At 36.2% G+C, this 17,842-nt stretch overlaps 2 protein-coding genes across 2 annotated transcripts; both read right to left on the minus strand.

Annotated features, from left to right (window-relative positions):
- Window positions 1-1,108: 1,108 nt before the first annotated feature.
- On the minus strand, window positions 1,109-7,025 carry LOC128672528 (polycomb protein EED). Its single transcript, XM_053749745.2, has 7 exons — window positions 6,862-7,025; window positions 6,477-6,616; window positions 6,058-6,229; window positions 3,159-3,698; window positions 2,736-2,888; window positions 2,259-2,375; window positions 1,109-1,744 (listed from the first exon to the last, which is right to left on the minus strand). The coding sequence occupies exons 1-7, from the start codon at window positions 6,883-6,885 to the stop codon at window positions 1,652-1,654; spliced, it is 1,239 nt and encodes a 412-aa protein (XP_053605720.1). The 5' UTR covers window positions 6,886-7,025; the 3' UTR covers window positions 1,109-1,651.
- Window positions 7,026-7,457: 432 nt separating this feature from the next.
- Window positions 7,458-15,369, minus strand: LOC128672249 (trypsin-4-like). Its single transcript, XM_053749273.1, has 6 exons — window positions 14,899-15,369; window positions 13,566-13,725; window positions 9,360-9,550; window positions 8,939-9,030; window positions 8,513-8,675; window positions 7,458-8,123 (listed from the first exon to the last, which is right to left on the minus strand). The coding sequence occupies exons 1-6, from the start codon at window positions 14,957-14,959 to the stop codon at window positions 7,990-7,992; spliced, it is 801 nt and encodes a 266-aa protein (XP_053605248.1). The 5' UTR covers window positions 14,960-15,369; the 3' UTR covers window positions 7,458-7,989.
- Window positions 15,370-17,842: the final 2,473 nt, after the last annotated feature.

Raw genomic sequence — 17,842 nt, forward strand, 5'->3', positions numbered from 1 at the left:
TAAATAATAACCTCAGTTGATATAAAAATTTTGTAATTGGTTGTCTTACGCCAGTCTTTATTGCTCGTTTTAATTGTAAAATTTTAAAGACTGAATTAAAAGGAAATTGATTAAAATTCAATTACGCTGTCATTGTTTAGTCCTAGATGAATCCTAGCCTAGTATATTAATGTCGTAGTGAATTGGGTCGTTTATATCGGTGTTAGATTTTTAGATCAATAAAAATACAGCGATGGCCATTTTTAATTACCTATTTATAGATTTGATTCATTCATTTTGTTGTAACTCTGCCCTGTGATGTCAGTTTGTACTCAAAAGTAGTAATGTACGTTTCAGATTAAACTGAATTTATAAATTAGTAAGGGCGGTATTTCACTTATATATTTTTATGTTCAATATTGTTCTTTCGTAATAAATAGAGATAGCAATAACATTGTAAAAAAAAAAATTATTCCCCGATAAGTAAATTGTTTTTTGTGGCAAATGATTAAAAATTGTTATTTCTGTATTTTGTACGTTAGGACACGTTAGATGCAACGTAAGTAAAGAGTAGCGAACACGAGATGACACCTTGGCCCCTGTGATTCATATGTTAAACGTAGCCGTATTGTTGGTTAGAATAAAATTTGTAATGAACAAAAGTGTTTCATTTGATTAGACCCATTTAATGTTATCGATACAAAGTTTCAGACGCGTATTCTATTTATTCCCAGTAACAAATGTACAGAAACACTTCGTCCATTTTTTTCGCACATCATGGTGTGCGACTGATGCCATGATAGGGCGTCACGCAGCGCATTCAAGTTCAAAATATGATATCTGTAATAGTTTATTTTTCAATAACAGATGAAATCAGGTAAGTTCATAACATTGTTTAGGTTCGGTTCATAACGGGTCGTTTTTTGAAAGGTAATAGATAAGGTTTGTGTAAAAGACCGCTTGTATTGTATATCATGTTTTAAGTTATTATAAGGTACTTTAACAAATAAACAAAGTTGAAAACATTAGTAGGTATGGGTATAGGTAGAGGTAAAAAGCTCACACCACAGTAATTACTCTTATCAAGCTGTTGCATGTGGACATGCAAAACTGAAATAAAACTACAAACTAAATTTTACTAAAGGCAGTCTTTATTTAGTCGATTTGATTATAATAGCCCTTTTAGGACTGGTTACAAAAATTTTATAAGCGTTTTCAAAAGTCTTATAAAAAAAATAAAATTTATTGAATTTCAGCCTTTTATAGAAAAAGTCCTAAACAGTTAAATAATAGCGAATTCACTATAATCTAACACATTCGTGCCTAAATACACTTTCGCTTACAAGAAATTACATATCATCATTGGAATAAAAAATATTTCATAAGTCAAAATCATTAATTAATTCGAATTCAATCAAATTCTTGGCAGTTGCTGTTTGGACATAATAAAATGTTCCTAAATTCAAGTTCGTTTTTTCTTCGTGGATGTAAGTCTTATTATGTATATCACAATCCATATTATGTAAATACCATGTCTTTCAGTGATTTTACAGCAATATATTAAATATATTTTTTATACGTACTGTGAAGATTGTTGATGTCACATGGACTCATAAGAAAAAACGGACTTTACGTACCTAATTCTTTCATTTGATTTGACTATCCTTTTGGACTAGCACTCTTTTCCTGTGACTCTGTCCCACCGCCAGATGGTGCCGTCGTCGCAGCAAGCTAATAGCACCTTGCCGTTTCTGGAGAGAGTAACCTAGGAAATGTGAAATATGGTAATTTTACATCCATCTGTGTATTTGTGGCTAAGACTTGTGGTTATATAGCGGTGTGTTAAACTTTGCTCTGGGTTAAAGTGTTTTTTTTTCAATACCATTAACATTAGAATAACCGTTGATACTAAACATATAAAATTCAAACACTATCATACTTTACAATATTTGACATTGGCAGAATGAGACAAAATATAGTTTAGTTTAAATAATAACGTTTTTTATGTGTGTCGTTGAGTATTGTCCATTTTCGAGATAATTAAGCGTATTTTTTGGGTGTCATGGTAGGTAACGTTTTTTACGTTCTACTGAGTAAGCAAACTGGCATGCGGCCCATCTGATGGGGAATTGTCACCGCAGCCTGCAACACCAGAGATATCAAACCCGCGTCACCGGCCCTGAATAAATCTTTTCACAAAAAGCGCAGTTTTTAAAAAATTAGAAGTGCGATCAGAAGTGGGAACAATGAGCGTTCAGAAGTGGGAACATGACACCGACCTGCCTGACGGCGGCCTGGCAGCGCGGGTGCGCCAACTGCGACACGCGCGAGCCCCCCGCCACGCTGCCCAGCTCCCACACCATCGTCTTGCCGCACTGGTTGCCCAGCGCTATCACCTGAATCGATCATTTATTTTGTCAGACATAGGTTGGACCGTGGACAGAGAAAACTATAGACTGTATGTACCAATTCGTCAAGCCTTGAAATATTGACTTCTCGTCATGTGTATCATTTGTAGCTTCTCGTCAAGTCCAATTTTGTGTCTACTTATTAAGGTTAAAAGAAAGAGATGCGAGACACTGCGCTGAGATCTTTTATTTCTTAAAACATACCCAGCCCAACCTGCCACTTTGTATGACATTATGTGGATTGGCCAGGAAGTTTTTTTACAAAACTTCTATCTCATTTAGTTACACTCTTCCGTCTTCTATATGACTTTCTTAGTTTTTGATTTAATCATGACTAAGCAATCTTACCCTCTGACTATAATCGACTGCAAATCTGATGAACCAGATTTCACACTCCTTGTAGTCAAACCGGTGCACGATGGTGACGGAGTTGTCTCCGGGGCGGAGCTCCGTGTCCTCCAGACGGCCCGGCTTCCAACAAATTATGGCGTTTTCACATGACTAGAAAAGAAGATACAAGTAAAAATATTGAATCTACTTTTACCCTCGCGTGTTCGTGAGAACATTCTCGGATATGTCGCCAAGGTTAACATGAAAAATTTGATTGATTTTATGACCGCCTACATAACGTCAACCCTCTTTAGGAATGGTGTTGTAAGGTTTTTATCTCTTAGTTAAGCATTTCCATGGATGGGTGTGAAGTGGTCCTATTCTAGAGCAGGAACTATATGCCTTGCACTTGCAAATTATGTTAATTAAAGTTGCACTTACCTTTGACAAAATAAGATCCCCCATCCACCTGACACAGTCTACATAATTCCTATGTATATCTCTTGTGGAAAAATCAGGGAAATGTTCCTTCAACGAATTGAATGGCCTGAGAGCTCTATGAGGATTAAAATTGTAGCTTTGTTTGATTGCTTCGTTCATGGACGGCTTGTCCAACCTCCAAAGTTTCAGGGAATGGTCCATTCCACATGACATGATCCGTTCTCCTTTCAGGTCAAAATCTGCACTCAACACTTCATCACGGTGGCCTTCAACTCCTCCAAAGATAGCTATGCATACATCAGTCATGATATTCCATAGCCGTAACGCATGGTCCTTGCTTGCAGACAGTAATAAGTTGGGGTCTCTTGGATGGAATTTGACTTCGTTGATAGCATGTCCGTGGCCAATGTAGTGTTTGATACAAGTTTGAGTGGCTGGATGGAAGATACGGACGATGCCACGCGAGCCAGCTACTGCTAGCAGCGGTAGAAATGTCTCTTCTTCGTACGACCATGCACATGTGTAGAATGTTTCGTCCACCTGAAAGAACAATGTTTTTTTATTTATTGATACACTTGTTAATTCAATTTTTTTTTATTAATGGAGCAGAAACATCTGCAAGAACAATCTATTACAATTATAGATTATTGAAATCAAATCAAAATCAAAATCAAATCATTTATTCAGAAATTAGGCCTTCACAGGCACTTTTTCACGTCATAATCTAAATTAAATGATGTTTACCAAAGCTACAAACTACTAGCATTTCGGAACGACCACTGCTGAGAAGAAATGCCGAAAGAAACTCATTCAAACAGTGTTGGTCCCTATTATGCCAGAAGGGCTTACCATTTTTTATATATAAATTTATGTATAATTTTTTTGTTATAATTTTTTATCAGTAATATAACATTAAGTACATAATAAAGTACATGGTCAAAAGGTATACTGAAACATATTATGATTGTGATCAAGTGCTGATGAAAGGAAAATATATATATATATACTTATATATATATATGTATAATTAACCAAACAAAAAAAAAAACTTTTAATAAAAGATCGAGCTGACCAGTTCCCCCGGCAGCACCCGTTCACGAGTTGACGCGTGAGTGACATTGTGACAGAGTGACAGAGTGACATCGCGAAGCTCAACCACAATAGAGGGAACCTCCCGACCCGATCCACGATGCCGCTACCGGTTTGACCATTTGAATGTGCATGACATATTCGATCTCCATAATCTAACATAATAGATACCTATGTTACTTTCAGACACTTGGAGATCACAAATCACGTATATGTTTTACAATAAATGTCAAAATATATGTAATAAACATGTCAAGAAAATATATAAATAATAATAAAAAAAAAAAAATTAAAATCAAGTGTGAGAGGTGGAAGTTTTAGGAAGGGTCCAAGGTTTTTTATCATTTAAATAGTCGCTAATCGTGTAATAAGCATTAGCCATTAAAGCATTTTTAATATATGATTTAAATTTTGGCATTGGCAAGTTAATAGCCTCTACAGGGAGTTTATTGAACAATTTAACACTTTGACCCACGAAAGACCGCCTAACCTTTTTAAGTCGGAATCTGTTCATACAAAGTTTATGCCTATTACGAGTGACTACACTGTTAACATCGCTCAATGTTTTATACAGGTGTAAGTTAGATTTAACAAAAATAAGTACGTCGAAGATGTACTGAGATGCAACAGTCATAATATTTATCGATTTGAATAATTCTCGCAAGGAATCCCGTGGCTTAAGCCCATAAATAAAACGAATTGCTCGTTTCTGTAAAACAAAAATTTTTCCTATGTCAGCTGCATTACCCCATAACAATAATCCGTAGGACATTATGCTATGAAAGTAGCTGTAATACACGAGCCTAGCTGTTTCGATGTTTGTACACTGTCTGATCCTTCTCACTGCAAAAGCTGCCGAACTAAGTTTTTTGGCCGTGATTTCAATATGTTTATCCCACTTAAACTTACTATCCACAGTAATGCCCAAGAACTTGGCACTGTGTACCCATTCTAATACTTTACCATTAACTACTAAAGGAATATCAAGTTGGGGTGCGTTTGAAAGAGAGAACTTAATACACTTGGTCTTGTCTGTGTTTAAAGCCAGGTTATTAGTTGTAAACCATTCAAGCACAAGTGACATAATGTTGCTTACATTGTTATAATTTCTACTTTTTCTATCAACTTTAAACAGTAGTGACGTGTCGTCAGCAAATAAAATTACATCACACAATTGTTGGGCAAGACAAGGAAGATCATTTATATAAACTAGAAATAGAAAAGGACCAATAATGGAGCCTTGAGGCACGCCCATGTGCACAGGAGCGCTGTTAGAGGCTGCTCTATTAATTTCTACTTTCTGAGTTCTATTGTCTAAGTAAGAAGATAGTACATCAAGGGCCGCTCCAGTGACACCATAGAATTTAAGCTTATTTTTCAGTATGTTGTGGTCGACACAGTCAAAAGCTTTTGAAAGGTCACAAAATACACCTATAACATCCTGTCCGGCTTCCCAAGCATCATTGATAATTCCAACTAGAGTGGCTGCTGCATCAGTAGTGGAACGACCTTTAGTGAAACCGAATTGACTATTGTGTAATATTTTGTTTATGTTAAAATAAGAAACTAATTGAGTTAAAATTAGCTTTTCAAAAATTTTACTTAATGCAGGTAGAATAGAAATGGGTCTGTAATTAGTGGGATATTGCTCAGGAAGCGATGTGCTGTGTTGCAGGAGGTTTTATTTATTTAATAAGGCAAGCTTGCAATGTTTACATAGTGGTTTTGGTCAACATACAAGATATTATACAGAGATCTCCCAATGATTTGGAATAATATGACATGAGAATTAAGACAAGATTATACTTACATCAGGATCAGCATAACACTGCAAGAATTTGAACCCCCCAGTTTCAGGGCATTCATATATGGAGACTCTGTTGCTGCCCACCACTGCAAACACCTGGGGCTCTCCCTCGCCCAAGTGGTGGTTGAATTGGCAGCCAAACAACGGCTGGCCATGGTCTTCTTTTGCACTACAGCTGTTGATTTTAAGAGGAAATTGTAACATTAGGAAATGTTTTTATTTATTGCTTGAGAAACAAAGTTTTGGCAAACCCAGGCTGGATGTTGACATGGAAAATATGCCATTTAGGGATGTAGAAAACTATAAAGTGGAAAAGGAAATGTAGAAAGCAAACCTTAACCTCTGATGCTGTACGAAGAAGAGGTGAAAGCTCTCAGAGGAGTCAGAAAGAGTTAAGATCTTGTTTTACCAGAAATACTTACTTGAACTTATAAGGTGGCTTCACTTGTTTTGTTGCCTTTTTCTTCCCTCTTCTGCGTTTTTTCACTCGTGAATTAGTCGGAGTCTCACTACGAGACGTGTTGTCTGTATTCGAGGTGCTTTCAACGCTTGATGTGTCATCCTAAGGGACGAAATATTCCATGGATTCAATATGGTCACATGATTGACTATAACCATTTTGAAATGATGTTTTACATTGATTCCTTTATATTAACAGCAGTTCAGTGTAACAGCACTATGAATAAAGTAAAATGATCAAATTTCAAGTATCAAAAAACTGTATATAGACATGTCATATAAAATAAATCACGTTGAAGAAAGTTTTGGTTAGGAAATAATCAAAAATATCCAGAGAGCATTACTTACGGCTTCATTGTCCGAAAAGTTCATATTATTATTAGGTAATATGCTAGTTATTAGGGCACTAAGGTAAAATAATAGTTATAATACAAATAATTCGAAGAAATTATCTTTTTATGTTTGTAAAATCAGCTGACAAAGACAAAACGGCGTCCTAAACGTCAAATGTCAAATTTTCGCGGGACGATATTTTTTACTATTTTTGTTTTATGTTGGTACTTACATTTCTGCAAAAAAAATATTCTGCCAAATCGCTGATAAAATCGATCCTCTTGGTTTCCATGAAAATTCTCATTGAATATTTAAATGAGAACGATCTGAAGAAAACTTTGGGGAATTTCCGAGAATATTTTTTCTGTACAAATATTCGAGAATAGCACATCACTAGGCATGGGCGGACGTAAGTCCGGATGTAAATTTTAAAACTTCTCTCATTAGAAAACCACAGTTTTGGACATTGATGTAGGTAATGTTCTTTTTTATATCTTGTCATAATATCAGTTTAAAAATACAACGATTTACTAGTTACGAAGCGAAGTGTAAATGTTGGTGGTGAGGAATGGACCCTCACTACAAAAATGAAATACCTATATTTTCACAAGTAACTTTTATTTATTTTGCTTAGTTTAATAAGTACATAGTTCTTAAATAAATCACAGCCTTTTTTTTACTAAACACAGTAATAACTAAGTAGGTACTTAATATAGGTAACCAGTGTACGTTACATTAGGACCAACAGCTGGGATCCTTTTCGGCATAGACCCCCAGTTTTTACATGTATAACTAATGTAAAATTGTAACTATGTTTTTTTACCGAATAAAGCATTTTCTTTTCAACAAAGTTATAAGTTATACTCAAAATAACAACAAATTATCAAACACTAATTTTATCCTAAGCCTTACTCATTATTGTTAAATTAAATAATACTGATTGATACAATTTTAAAACACCGCGCATCCATGATGTTAGGTAGGTACAATTTTACTTATTTAAGCAAACAAATCCAAATACAACATACATGGCGAGGTAACCATAGATATATTATTCTTCTATGGAGGTAACCAAATAAAAAATAATATTAAGTAATTCTATCACACAGGGTGAAGAGCAAGGTTAAGTGTAGCTCAGTGAAGTTAATATAAGGATGGAGGAGCGCAGGTACACGCGTGTCTTAGAGCCACTCGCAGCCACGGCAGGAACTGGTCGACCCTAGCATATACCCCCGGGTAACCTTGCCTGGCACAGCCACGACCCCAAGACACGATACCTGAAAAATAAAACACAAAAAAAATCCTTTGGCTACTCGTAAGATAATATGGAAGTAAGTAGGTATACAATTTAAAGCTTGATCTAAAAAAGTGCTTGCGTGTATGTCTAATTTCTGATTAAATGCTTTGATTTGCTTTGGCGTACAATATGGACGAACAAAAATAAACACACTTTCACATTTATAACATTAGTTTGGATATAAAAGTATGATTAGTAAAGTCTCCTCATGATGAAGTCATCATGAGGAGACTTTACTATTCATACTTTTATTTCCAAACTAAAGATTACGCTACATTGTCAATTTAGCCATAGAGAGTAAGTACTCTCTTACTTGACAATGTAGCGTAATCTCTTGAATTCTTTAGACTAAATACTCGTTATACTTACCCACGACAGTAAAGTGTGGCTGGGAAAGCAACAGCGGGCCTCCAGAGTCTCCAGAACAGGCATCACGCTCGGGTGCGTTTGCGCACAGCATGCGGGGAGTCACCTTCCGACGGCCGTAACCCGCGCCCGTGCAGTCGTCCTGCGCCCAGATTTGGACGTCAGCCTGCAATTTTGTATTTATAATGACAACATCCAAATGCTGGCTTGATTTAGTCAAGGAGGATATGCGTGCCAATGGTCTGACAAACGAGGAGGGAGGGATATTTTCGTAGGTAAGCAGTTCATGAATGTAGAAACTTGTAGAAATGGTACAGAAAGGTATACCTTGCATTAGACATGCTTCTACTTCTTACATTCTAACTCCACCACAGATTATGCTGATTCGTGGTTGCGTTTTCAGATTTAAAATCGAGAGAATAAACTCACTTTCATGGGTATACTTGATGAGGGTCCCTTTTCTATGGTGCTGCCCCAACCAGACACGACAGCGTCGACACCTTCCAGCGTGTCTTCATCATCTAAAGATTAGAAATGATAATTATAAAAATAAATCATATATTTCAGGCACCAGGTAAAAATATGAATTTTAGAGAGACATACTCAAACTTAAATATAATTAGTCCTTAAGCTTAAATTTTTAATAAGTGACTATTTTGGATGTATCTGGTGGTAAAGCCAGAGAAGTCTGAGGGAGGTGATGTATGTTTGGCTTTGCCACATTGACGTAACAAGAGTGGATGACGTTGCACTTATAGCACTCATTGCGATCTAAATAAAAGTTATTCGAAAAATTCCCGCCGAAATTATGTCTCCTCAAAATACACCCATGACTTTACAAGAAACTCACCAGGTAAGCAAGCAGGCCTGTACAGTTTATCCGGTAGTGGGTCAGCCAGCCTCAATACAGCGATGTCGTTGTCGTAGGTATACCGGTTGAAATCCGGGTGCTGCACCACATGTGACACCTCGTAGCCGTCAGACCTCGAGTTGTTGACGTCATACTCGCCCACCAGCACCGACAGCCGGCCTGCTTCTACCCTGGAGTACAAATTACGAGGGTACTTATAAGGAACACTACAACCAGGGGAAAGCCTAATTAGAGATGGATGGAGCGCGGATATGGCTAAAAAGAAAGTAACAGATCGGTTAACACCAGATAGAGAAAAAGCAGGAGATTGGCATGCTGTACTGACCCCACATAAAGTGGGATGTTAAGGGATACATAAGCTATTTTTATGCTAAGTCAAATAATAGGGGTCGTGTCTTCACCAGGGGGATTGGTCCAATTACAGTACAATGCGCGCCACGTTAGATGAGGTTTGTAAATTGCCTGCACAAAATTCAAGTCATTTTGCTATTGCACAACCAAACCATAGACACATCGTTTCATCTTTCGTGGCATGTATCGTATTGTACCTAGAATTTATGTTAAGATACATGTCTACGTGAGATGTCTGTTAAAGCTAGGACATAAAATACGCCCTTGTGGTACACCGAGCGCCGCCGCCAACGTATTGTTTTACTAAAATCAATATTTTTTTAATATTTATCAAATAATGCGTTTAAAGAAACAAGAAATTTTAATCTGACAAAACTTTAGTTTTATAATTAGTCACGGGTATAAGAACATACATTCATACATTGTTATTAGTACTTTTTGTATTACAATATTTTTTTATTTACATAAAAACAAATAGATAATAGTTGAATAAACAATCGATTGGCGTTAGTGTGTCGATTCAAATTAATAATGATTTAAGTAAGCCAATGCCATAACTATGACATTATAATTACTTCTAAACATATGCAGAAACTCGGTCAACACGTAATGCCTCCATGCGGTTCCAATGTCAAAGAAAAGAATGGGTCAAGATCACATTCGTTGGATGCGCCCGCGATCCTTTTGTTATCGATTGCCGTGCGAATCGATTATTCCACTCTTCTACATGATTTGAATTCGAAATCGATGCTTTTTGAGTCAAGATACAAGGAAATATTATTTGTATATGTTTCTCTTTTTGAGGCATATTTTACTTACACAGATTAAAGAAAAGTCCCGCTAAATTTAGAAGAATTGGTCGGTATTTCATCGAAATTAATGCCTGTTATTTTTTTTGGAGATATTCATTTAAAACCACAATTTTGACCATCATTTGTATAGATAACAGCAATGAAACCGAAATCGTATACGAGTGTGCCGCTGACACACTTAAACACAGAGATTTCGAGTTCGAAGTTCATGTCCTATACCCAAATTACTATAAATTAACGGTTGTTGAACATTGTACGTAGGTACCTACCTATAGAACACGCGTATTTAGGTTTTTATTCAATACGAGAAAGTGCCAAACCGGCCATATCAATCAATTTATCCGTTAGATGTAAGCATACAAACGATACAAACGTTATGTATGATTAAAGGTGTACTTTTTACTTAATCATTAATTTTAATTATTAATATGAAAACGGGGTCCCAGTAACATTTACGTTGTGTTACATTTTCCTTCCTTTCCTACCAATTAATCTTGGCAGTCTTTTGATATCATTGTGTTTATTATGTTGGTCATGTATTTGACCATGGCTTCATCAGTTTTATTGATTCCATGATCACCGTTTTCAAAATTAGGTGTTCTAAGTTATTTTGAATAAGTAGTAGTTAGGTCAAGTCGGAATGTACCTACTCGTAACTAAGGTACATTCCGCAAGCCACCGGCATACATAACAAGTAAACTTGACTCCATTTAGCTAAATGTAGGTAAACTATCTTTGTATTGTAATGCTAAGCATTCTAGACCCATTCTAGCCTAAGGTCTTTTGTCGCCTGTTACTCAATCTTCTCATGCATTCGTACGTTGCATTATCTTGCATTCTTGAGCAGGTGTAGTCTTGCGCAATGTGAAAGTTGAAAGGTCACGAAGGTGCCAAAACTGTATGGTCTGAGGTGGATAAGCCTAAAGACGAAAATAACACTTTGTAACGGAAAGAGAAAATGTGAAAAGAGCTATTGAATTCAAGGTTATGGATATATTTATCGCGTTAGTGAATAGGATAATGATGTCGAGATGATCGTTCTGCGTTTTATCTCCATCGATACTAGGGAATATAGGAAATTTAGATGAGTATAGTTCATATGCCTGTGATCAATATAAATGGTCATGTACGAGTATTACTGACGAATGTTTACAGAACATATAGACTAATGGACAGGGAATCTCTGAATATAAGTATGTATTTTAGACAAGTCAGAGCTGACACTAAAGTTACCATAATACGTTCGAAAAATAAAGAAGTTTAAGCTGCTCTTATTAAAATTTACCCTTGATCTGATTTCACCGAAATCTCGATAACTTCCATAAATTACCCATAAAACGTGCCCGTTATCGGCGCCCAGAGCAGCTATATGGTAACAATCTACAAAAACTTGTCCGTCTGTCACAACTGTATGAAATGCATCCGTTATGCACCCGAGTGATTGATGCGATGACCCGTTTCAATGCAAAGCATGCTGAGATATTTATTAGTGCCGGTTTTACAGTTGGGTAATTTATTTTTATAGTTTTAGGGTCTGAGGAAAGGGTTAATTGTGCTAATTACCGTTAGCACAGTTTGAGAGATTTAATAAGACACTATATGAATTAGATTTCATATTTAATTTCTCTTTAATCATCCAAATACAAAGCTGGACTAATTTGTTTTACTTAAATCTAATTTGGTAATGCGTCCGTAGGCCATGTGATAAATGTACCAAAATTCCTACTGCGTGGTTAAGACCCCTTTAACCATCCAAAGAAGCAGCGACTCAACAATTAAAATAGCTAATGTGACAAACACTTTTTGACTAAATAAATTTGTAAAATAACTACTGAGTGAGCTTCCTGAAAATGTGTATTATGTAATATTTACTTTATCACATCCTCAATAGGACTAATAGCACCTGAGATGTTGACGCGTCATTACAATCACTCGGAGCACCTTTCAGTAAATACTTTCACCAATTACTGATGCTCACCTACATTATACTACAAACAGAAACACCCATTGTTTGCAGATGTTGTGAATCTAATTATTGGTTGGAGCAAGATAAAATATTCAAATACTGAACAGGAAACCAAATATTTAATACGAGGTGTTGAAGATTGTTTTTGGTGATACCTACAATACAAATATATTTAATAAATTTTCTGATGATGAACTTGGAATTACTTTACTGAAAATAGGTAACTGTTCGTTCACAAATACTTATAATAATAATTATTTCTTCCACTACTTTCCTTGTTATGCTATTCCTAATAGAGCTTATGCTGTTTTGTCTTTATTTTTGCTTAATGTAACGGCTAATCTTTCTGGGCGTATGTTGCACTTATCAAAATAATCTTTTACTTTCTTTTTTACCTCCGACTATCATATACCTATGGATATGTATGTAGCATCGTAGCCCCCAAACGAACTCATTTAGATCCAGTGCCTTTTTTGACTGAAAGGCCGTGTTAGTTATGATTCATTGCCGAGAGGTTTTTATAATTTACAATTTTCAATCTGCTGTTGCCCGCGCTAGGTATCCTATATTTGACCTACAAATTTTATCAATATCGGTCAAGCGGTTTAGCCGTGAAAACGTGACAGACCGACAATCGTGTCAACAAATCTGAAACATTGTTTAGCTACTAATAATATTTACAATTACCTAGTGTGAAATTAGAATGTCCTAAGACTTGTTATCTAGCCTTCAGTGCGATTCCTATGACTTTGACCTTCCTCAGATGGTGATTGCTTCCAACACGTGGACCAACCGAGGTTACTATGATTCATGTTACTACAGTCTTATCTTCTGGCGGTCCTAGCGTGTTATTTAATGTCGCTGGTTTTGGCATTGTAGGCTTTGGCGCAATCTTTTGTATAATAATAATTTCAGTTTAGAATGGCGTACCCCAGGGGCTATTATTAGGTCCCGTACAATATATTTACAGAAACTTGTGATATTGAATTTTATGATTAAGTACTTTGTCGCAAAAAATGGGCGGACGATTTTGTTTGTTAGCGGAGATTCACTTACCCATGCACACAGTGCGTGGCAGTAATGAGGTGGTCTTTGGCGACTACGGTGGCTCCGCAGATGACCTTCCCGTCCCTCTTGAGCGCTGCCAGCCAGGGGAACTCTCCTGGTGACACAGCCGCGCCCCCCACCACTCGCCCCCCTCTAGCAACTCCACAGGCTGTAGGTAAAAATATTATAGTTGAAACTATGTCGAAGAAGAATTTTAGACTTATGTTTTCTGCTATTCAATATCCAGTAAGTACAGTAGAATATCGTATACATTTGGATTAAGTATTTTAACTTAATCACACCCCAAATTAACTTAGGTGTGTCATGCCCCGAAAAAAATTCGCACAAATTGAAGCGCAGTTTTTAAGTATGTAGGTACTAATAACGAACGATACAACGACTCTCATATTGCATTTTTATTAATCTTATTTAACCCTTTTAACTTTTGTTACGGGGTTTAATTTCTATTTATTAGTTGTTTTAGATCTTGACAATAAAAAAAAAACAATTAGAAGGAAATAAATAATTTCCTATATTGGGTTACATAATTTATAAATATTAAGCACACATTGTCTTCACCTGAGCAAACATTACAGAATGCAAGCAAAGTGCAAAGAATTTCATAACTTTAATGTCTCTTAACTGGGTTAAGTTGGGATTTGTTTTGATAACGATAACTAAGTAGGTAAGTGTAAGCATAAAGTTAAACTAGAATAACGAATTTTTGCAATGTTTATGTTAAATGTTTTATACAAAACACGATATCGACTTCTTTTTTTGGGCTCTAATAATGTTTAAATTATTTTGAAGTTATAAAAAACTTTTTTCATCATAAAACGTAAAGTTAAGATTGACTTTGTAAAAATCTTAAGCCCTGTCTGAAACATATAGCATTTGTTATTAGATAGTATAGGGATGTCGTTCTGAACTTATTTAACTTTTAAGTCAGAGTTTTTAAATAGAGCAACTACCTACGTAACTTCACGCACTAAAAAGACGCGGATGTATTACGAATAGATGGCAAAAATTACACTGGTAATTCTTTTCAAGAAGCACTCAACTCATGTTTTTGTAAAGCTTATTCATCACTGCACTAGCTTGCAACGAACTCTTTAATATCACTTCTATTATGACTAGATGACATAACCGAATTTGAAGAACACTCGATTGGAAATTAAATTTGAATAACATGTCGTCTCCGGATTCAATGCTCCAATAATTTGACAGAGGAGTGATAAATCATCAACATATTTTTCCCAAATTGGAAAACGTTGACTTACCACCGACACACAGAACACAACACAGCACTCCACAGATCCATCAATGATTTAAATGAACTCACTGCACGGCTTGCAGGCGCGGGCGACGCCGACGACAGCGAGGATGACCAGGGCACGGAACATGTCTGAGGGAGGCGCGATCCACTGAAGCAGGAGCCGCCGACGCAGCTATTATAGGCCGCGGGCGGCGCCTGCGATAACGCCTCGGGGCCAGGGTGACGGCTCTGCGGGCCAAGTTCACGGCGACACCGCGCAAGCGCAAGTGAAGCCGTATCCGCTGCATCAGAGCACCCCACCGTGGATTGGGGTTACGAAGGAGGGACTAGCAATGACCTTGAGTGATTGATCGCTCTTGGACTTGGTGATTAGATTTCGTAACTGTTTGGAAGTCGTTGATGAGCGTATTATGCGGATGTATGTCAAATTAGTCGATTTATTTCTATTCATCTGTATTAATTTTAGATTTGTTGGTGAGTCCAATCACCTATTAAATAGTATTTTCGTGTGACTTCATAAGAAGCTGTTTTTAAAAGAATGCATCCAACTAATTTCTGACCAACTTTGAATTTTTTTTTCCAATCAAGTATACAGAAAATGCTTCCTGAATTGATGAAAAATTGCATTGATATGATCGATACTTGGATCAAATTGCAGAGTCCCGGTGCAACCAGCCGAGCCCTTGCATTTTAAGTACAAAATTATTCACAATAATGCTGTGGTGTATCTATCCATCATACGACTTTTTTAAATTTTCTCGTTATTCGTTGTCTTTTTACAAAATTTTATTTAACTTGCAATGTAACTAGGTATATCATGCAACTCAATTTTTAAGCAGCGTTCTTCACCGATTCACCGTTTGAGCTGAAATTTTGTACAGACGTTTGGTTTGGATGACAATGCATTATTATGATAAGCATGATCTGATGGTGTACCATCATAATTATAATAAATTTCAGCTCAAACGGTAAATCGGTGAAGAACGCTGCTTAAAAATGAATTCCCACGTCTGAAGCCGTCCCTTGCACCACGGGACTGCTCCAGACGTGGGAATTCATCTACGGTTTACTGCAAGTATATGATTTTTTTGTCACACATCAAATCAATGAGATCTTTGTGACAACAAATAAAAGCATGTGTCATAAATATCATTTTTGTAAAAAACTTATTTGAATAAGACTCATAATAATACTGCGTCACGAGATTGACCGAATTATTGCAATCCATTCACAAGTTTTGCCACAGTTTCTACGATCGTTTGCATACATTATAGTGCTACACCCAAATTGAATGAGAACAACGTTTTTAAATTTTAAAAAAGTGTATTTAGTATTCGAATTAAATTCCAAGAATTTTTCAATTCAATTATGTTTCAGGAGACTGACCTTGTTTTATTATTCAGGATTTTTGTAAACCCAGTGTACTATTGAAAAGTCGTAAAGTCACATCAGTTGCCATTAGTGCCTAGAGAAAAATCTGACATCAATGTTAGCAATAACACACTCGAAGAAATGTAAGTATCACAATAATAGTTGTATCCTGTGGTTCTGATACCAGTAGCTCTAGTTCTCTTGACGAGGTCTTCCAGGCAATTCGATCTTGTGCTTGGTTTAAGTTTAAGTGTACTTGGTGTCTAAAGTTAGCAAGAACTTCAAGCACTATTTATATGGGCCTTCAGTTAATGTGTACTGCATATATCCTTGCAGAAAGTAAGTAATGTTATGCAACATGTGTATTGTATCTGCCGATGCCGGATGGCCGGAGTGGTTTATTTAATTCGTTTATATTTGGACATTGTTGCCCAATGCGTTGTGCAATGGCAGGATTAAAACGGCATCGTGTTTTGCAATTTTTTGATATTTCGGAACAAATACGAATGCAGTGTGACCGGAGGCCGCCGCCACAATAACTCCCGGCGCCACTCTACTTTCTTATTTTAATAAAGTCTCCAATGGGTTAAGTAATTACCAAGTTGATTTAAAGGATCCGGCAGTGTCGATGCGTCCACGTACACTTAATTTTGACCCAAAAGCATTGACACGCAAAATCAAAATCAAATTATTTATTCAGAAATTAGGCCTTCACAGGCACTTTTTCACGTTATATTCTAAATTAAATGATGTTTACCAAAGCTACAAACTACTAGCATTTCGGAACGACCACTGCTGAGAAGAAATGCCGAAAGAAACTCATTCAAACAGTGTTGGTCCCTATTATGCCAGAAGGGCTTACCGTTTATTAAATATAAATTTATGTATAATTTTTTATCAGTAATATAACATGTAAGTACACAATAAAGTACATGGTCAAAAGGTATACTGAAACATATTATGATTGTGATCAAGTGCTGATGAAAGGAAAATATATATACTTATATATATATATGAATAATTAACCAAACAAAAAAAACTTTTAATAAAAGATCGAGCTGACCAGTTCCCCCGGCAGCACCCGTTCACGAGTTGACGCGTGATTCAGCCATCGCGAAGCTCAACCACAATAGAGGGAACCTCCCGACCCGATCCACGACGCCGCTACCGGTTTGACCATTTGAGTGTGCATGACATACTCGATCTCCATAATCTAACATAATAGATACCTATGTTACTTTGCAAAGAACAAGTAAGTAGACGAAAATACTTTATAAAGTATTTTCGTCCTTTAACAGCCGAGTCTACTTTTTCTTTGCGTGTTGACGTCCAACGATATTTGAATTAGATTCTTCCAGACAAGTGTTCCAACTAAGAATAAATTCAAGAGCAAATGAAGGATATTCGTACCTACAATATACTTTAAAGATTAGGTAAACACGGTAAGAAAATGAACAACAAAAATAAGAGGCAGTATAATTAAAATCAATAAAGAATTATATGTTTGCTTTTTAACATTTTTAGATAACTAGTACGAATTCCTAAGAGATAACTAAAAATGTTTGTAGTACTGATATGTCACGGAAGTATTAAGTCAATTACAATTGAGCAATTCATGAGAGTAAACTGTTGAAGGGCT

This window comes from Plodia interpunctella, chromosome 9, assembly GCF_027563975.2.
Source record: "Plodia interpunctella isolate USDA-ARS_2022_Savannah chromosome 9, ilPloInte3.2, whole genome shotgun sequence".
In the NCBI taxonomy this organism is placed as follows: Eukaryota; Metazoa; Arthropoda; class Insecta; order Lepidoptera; family Pyralidae; genus Plodia; species Plodia interpunctella.

Bases quoted from the DNA above. Each gene is read 5' to 3' on its own strand.
- LOC128672249 (XM_053749273.1), bottom strand. From the start codon at position 14,959: ATGTTCCGTGCCCTGGTCATCCTCGCTGTCGTCGGCGTCGCCCGCGCC. The intron at 9,551-13,565 runs GTAAGTGAATCT...TTTGTACTCCAG, and splicing joins GCCACGCACTGTGTGCATGG to GGTAGAAGCAGGCCGGCTGT. The intron at 8,124-8,512 runs GTAAGTATAACG...TTTATTTTTCAG, and splicing joins GCCACACTTTACTGTCGTGG to GTATCGTGTCTTGGGGTCGT.
- LOC128672528 (XM_053749745.2), bottom strand. From the start codon at position 6,885: ATGAACTTTTCGGACAATGAAGCC. The intron at 6,617-6,861 runs GTAAGTAATGCT...TTCGTCCCTTAG, and splicing joins ACTTTTCGGACAATGAAGCC to GATGACACATCAAGCGTTGA. The intron at 3,699-6,057 runs GTAAGTATAATC...TTGTTCTTTCAG, and splicing joins AGTGTTATGCTGATCCTGAT to GTGGACGAAACATTCTACAC.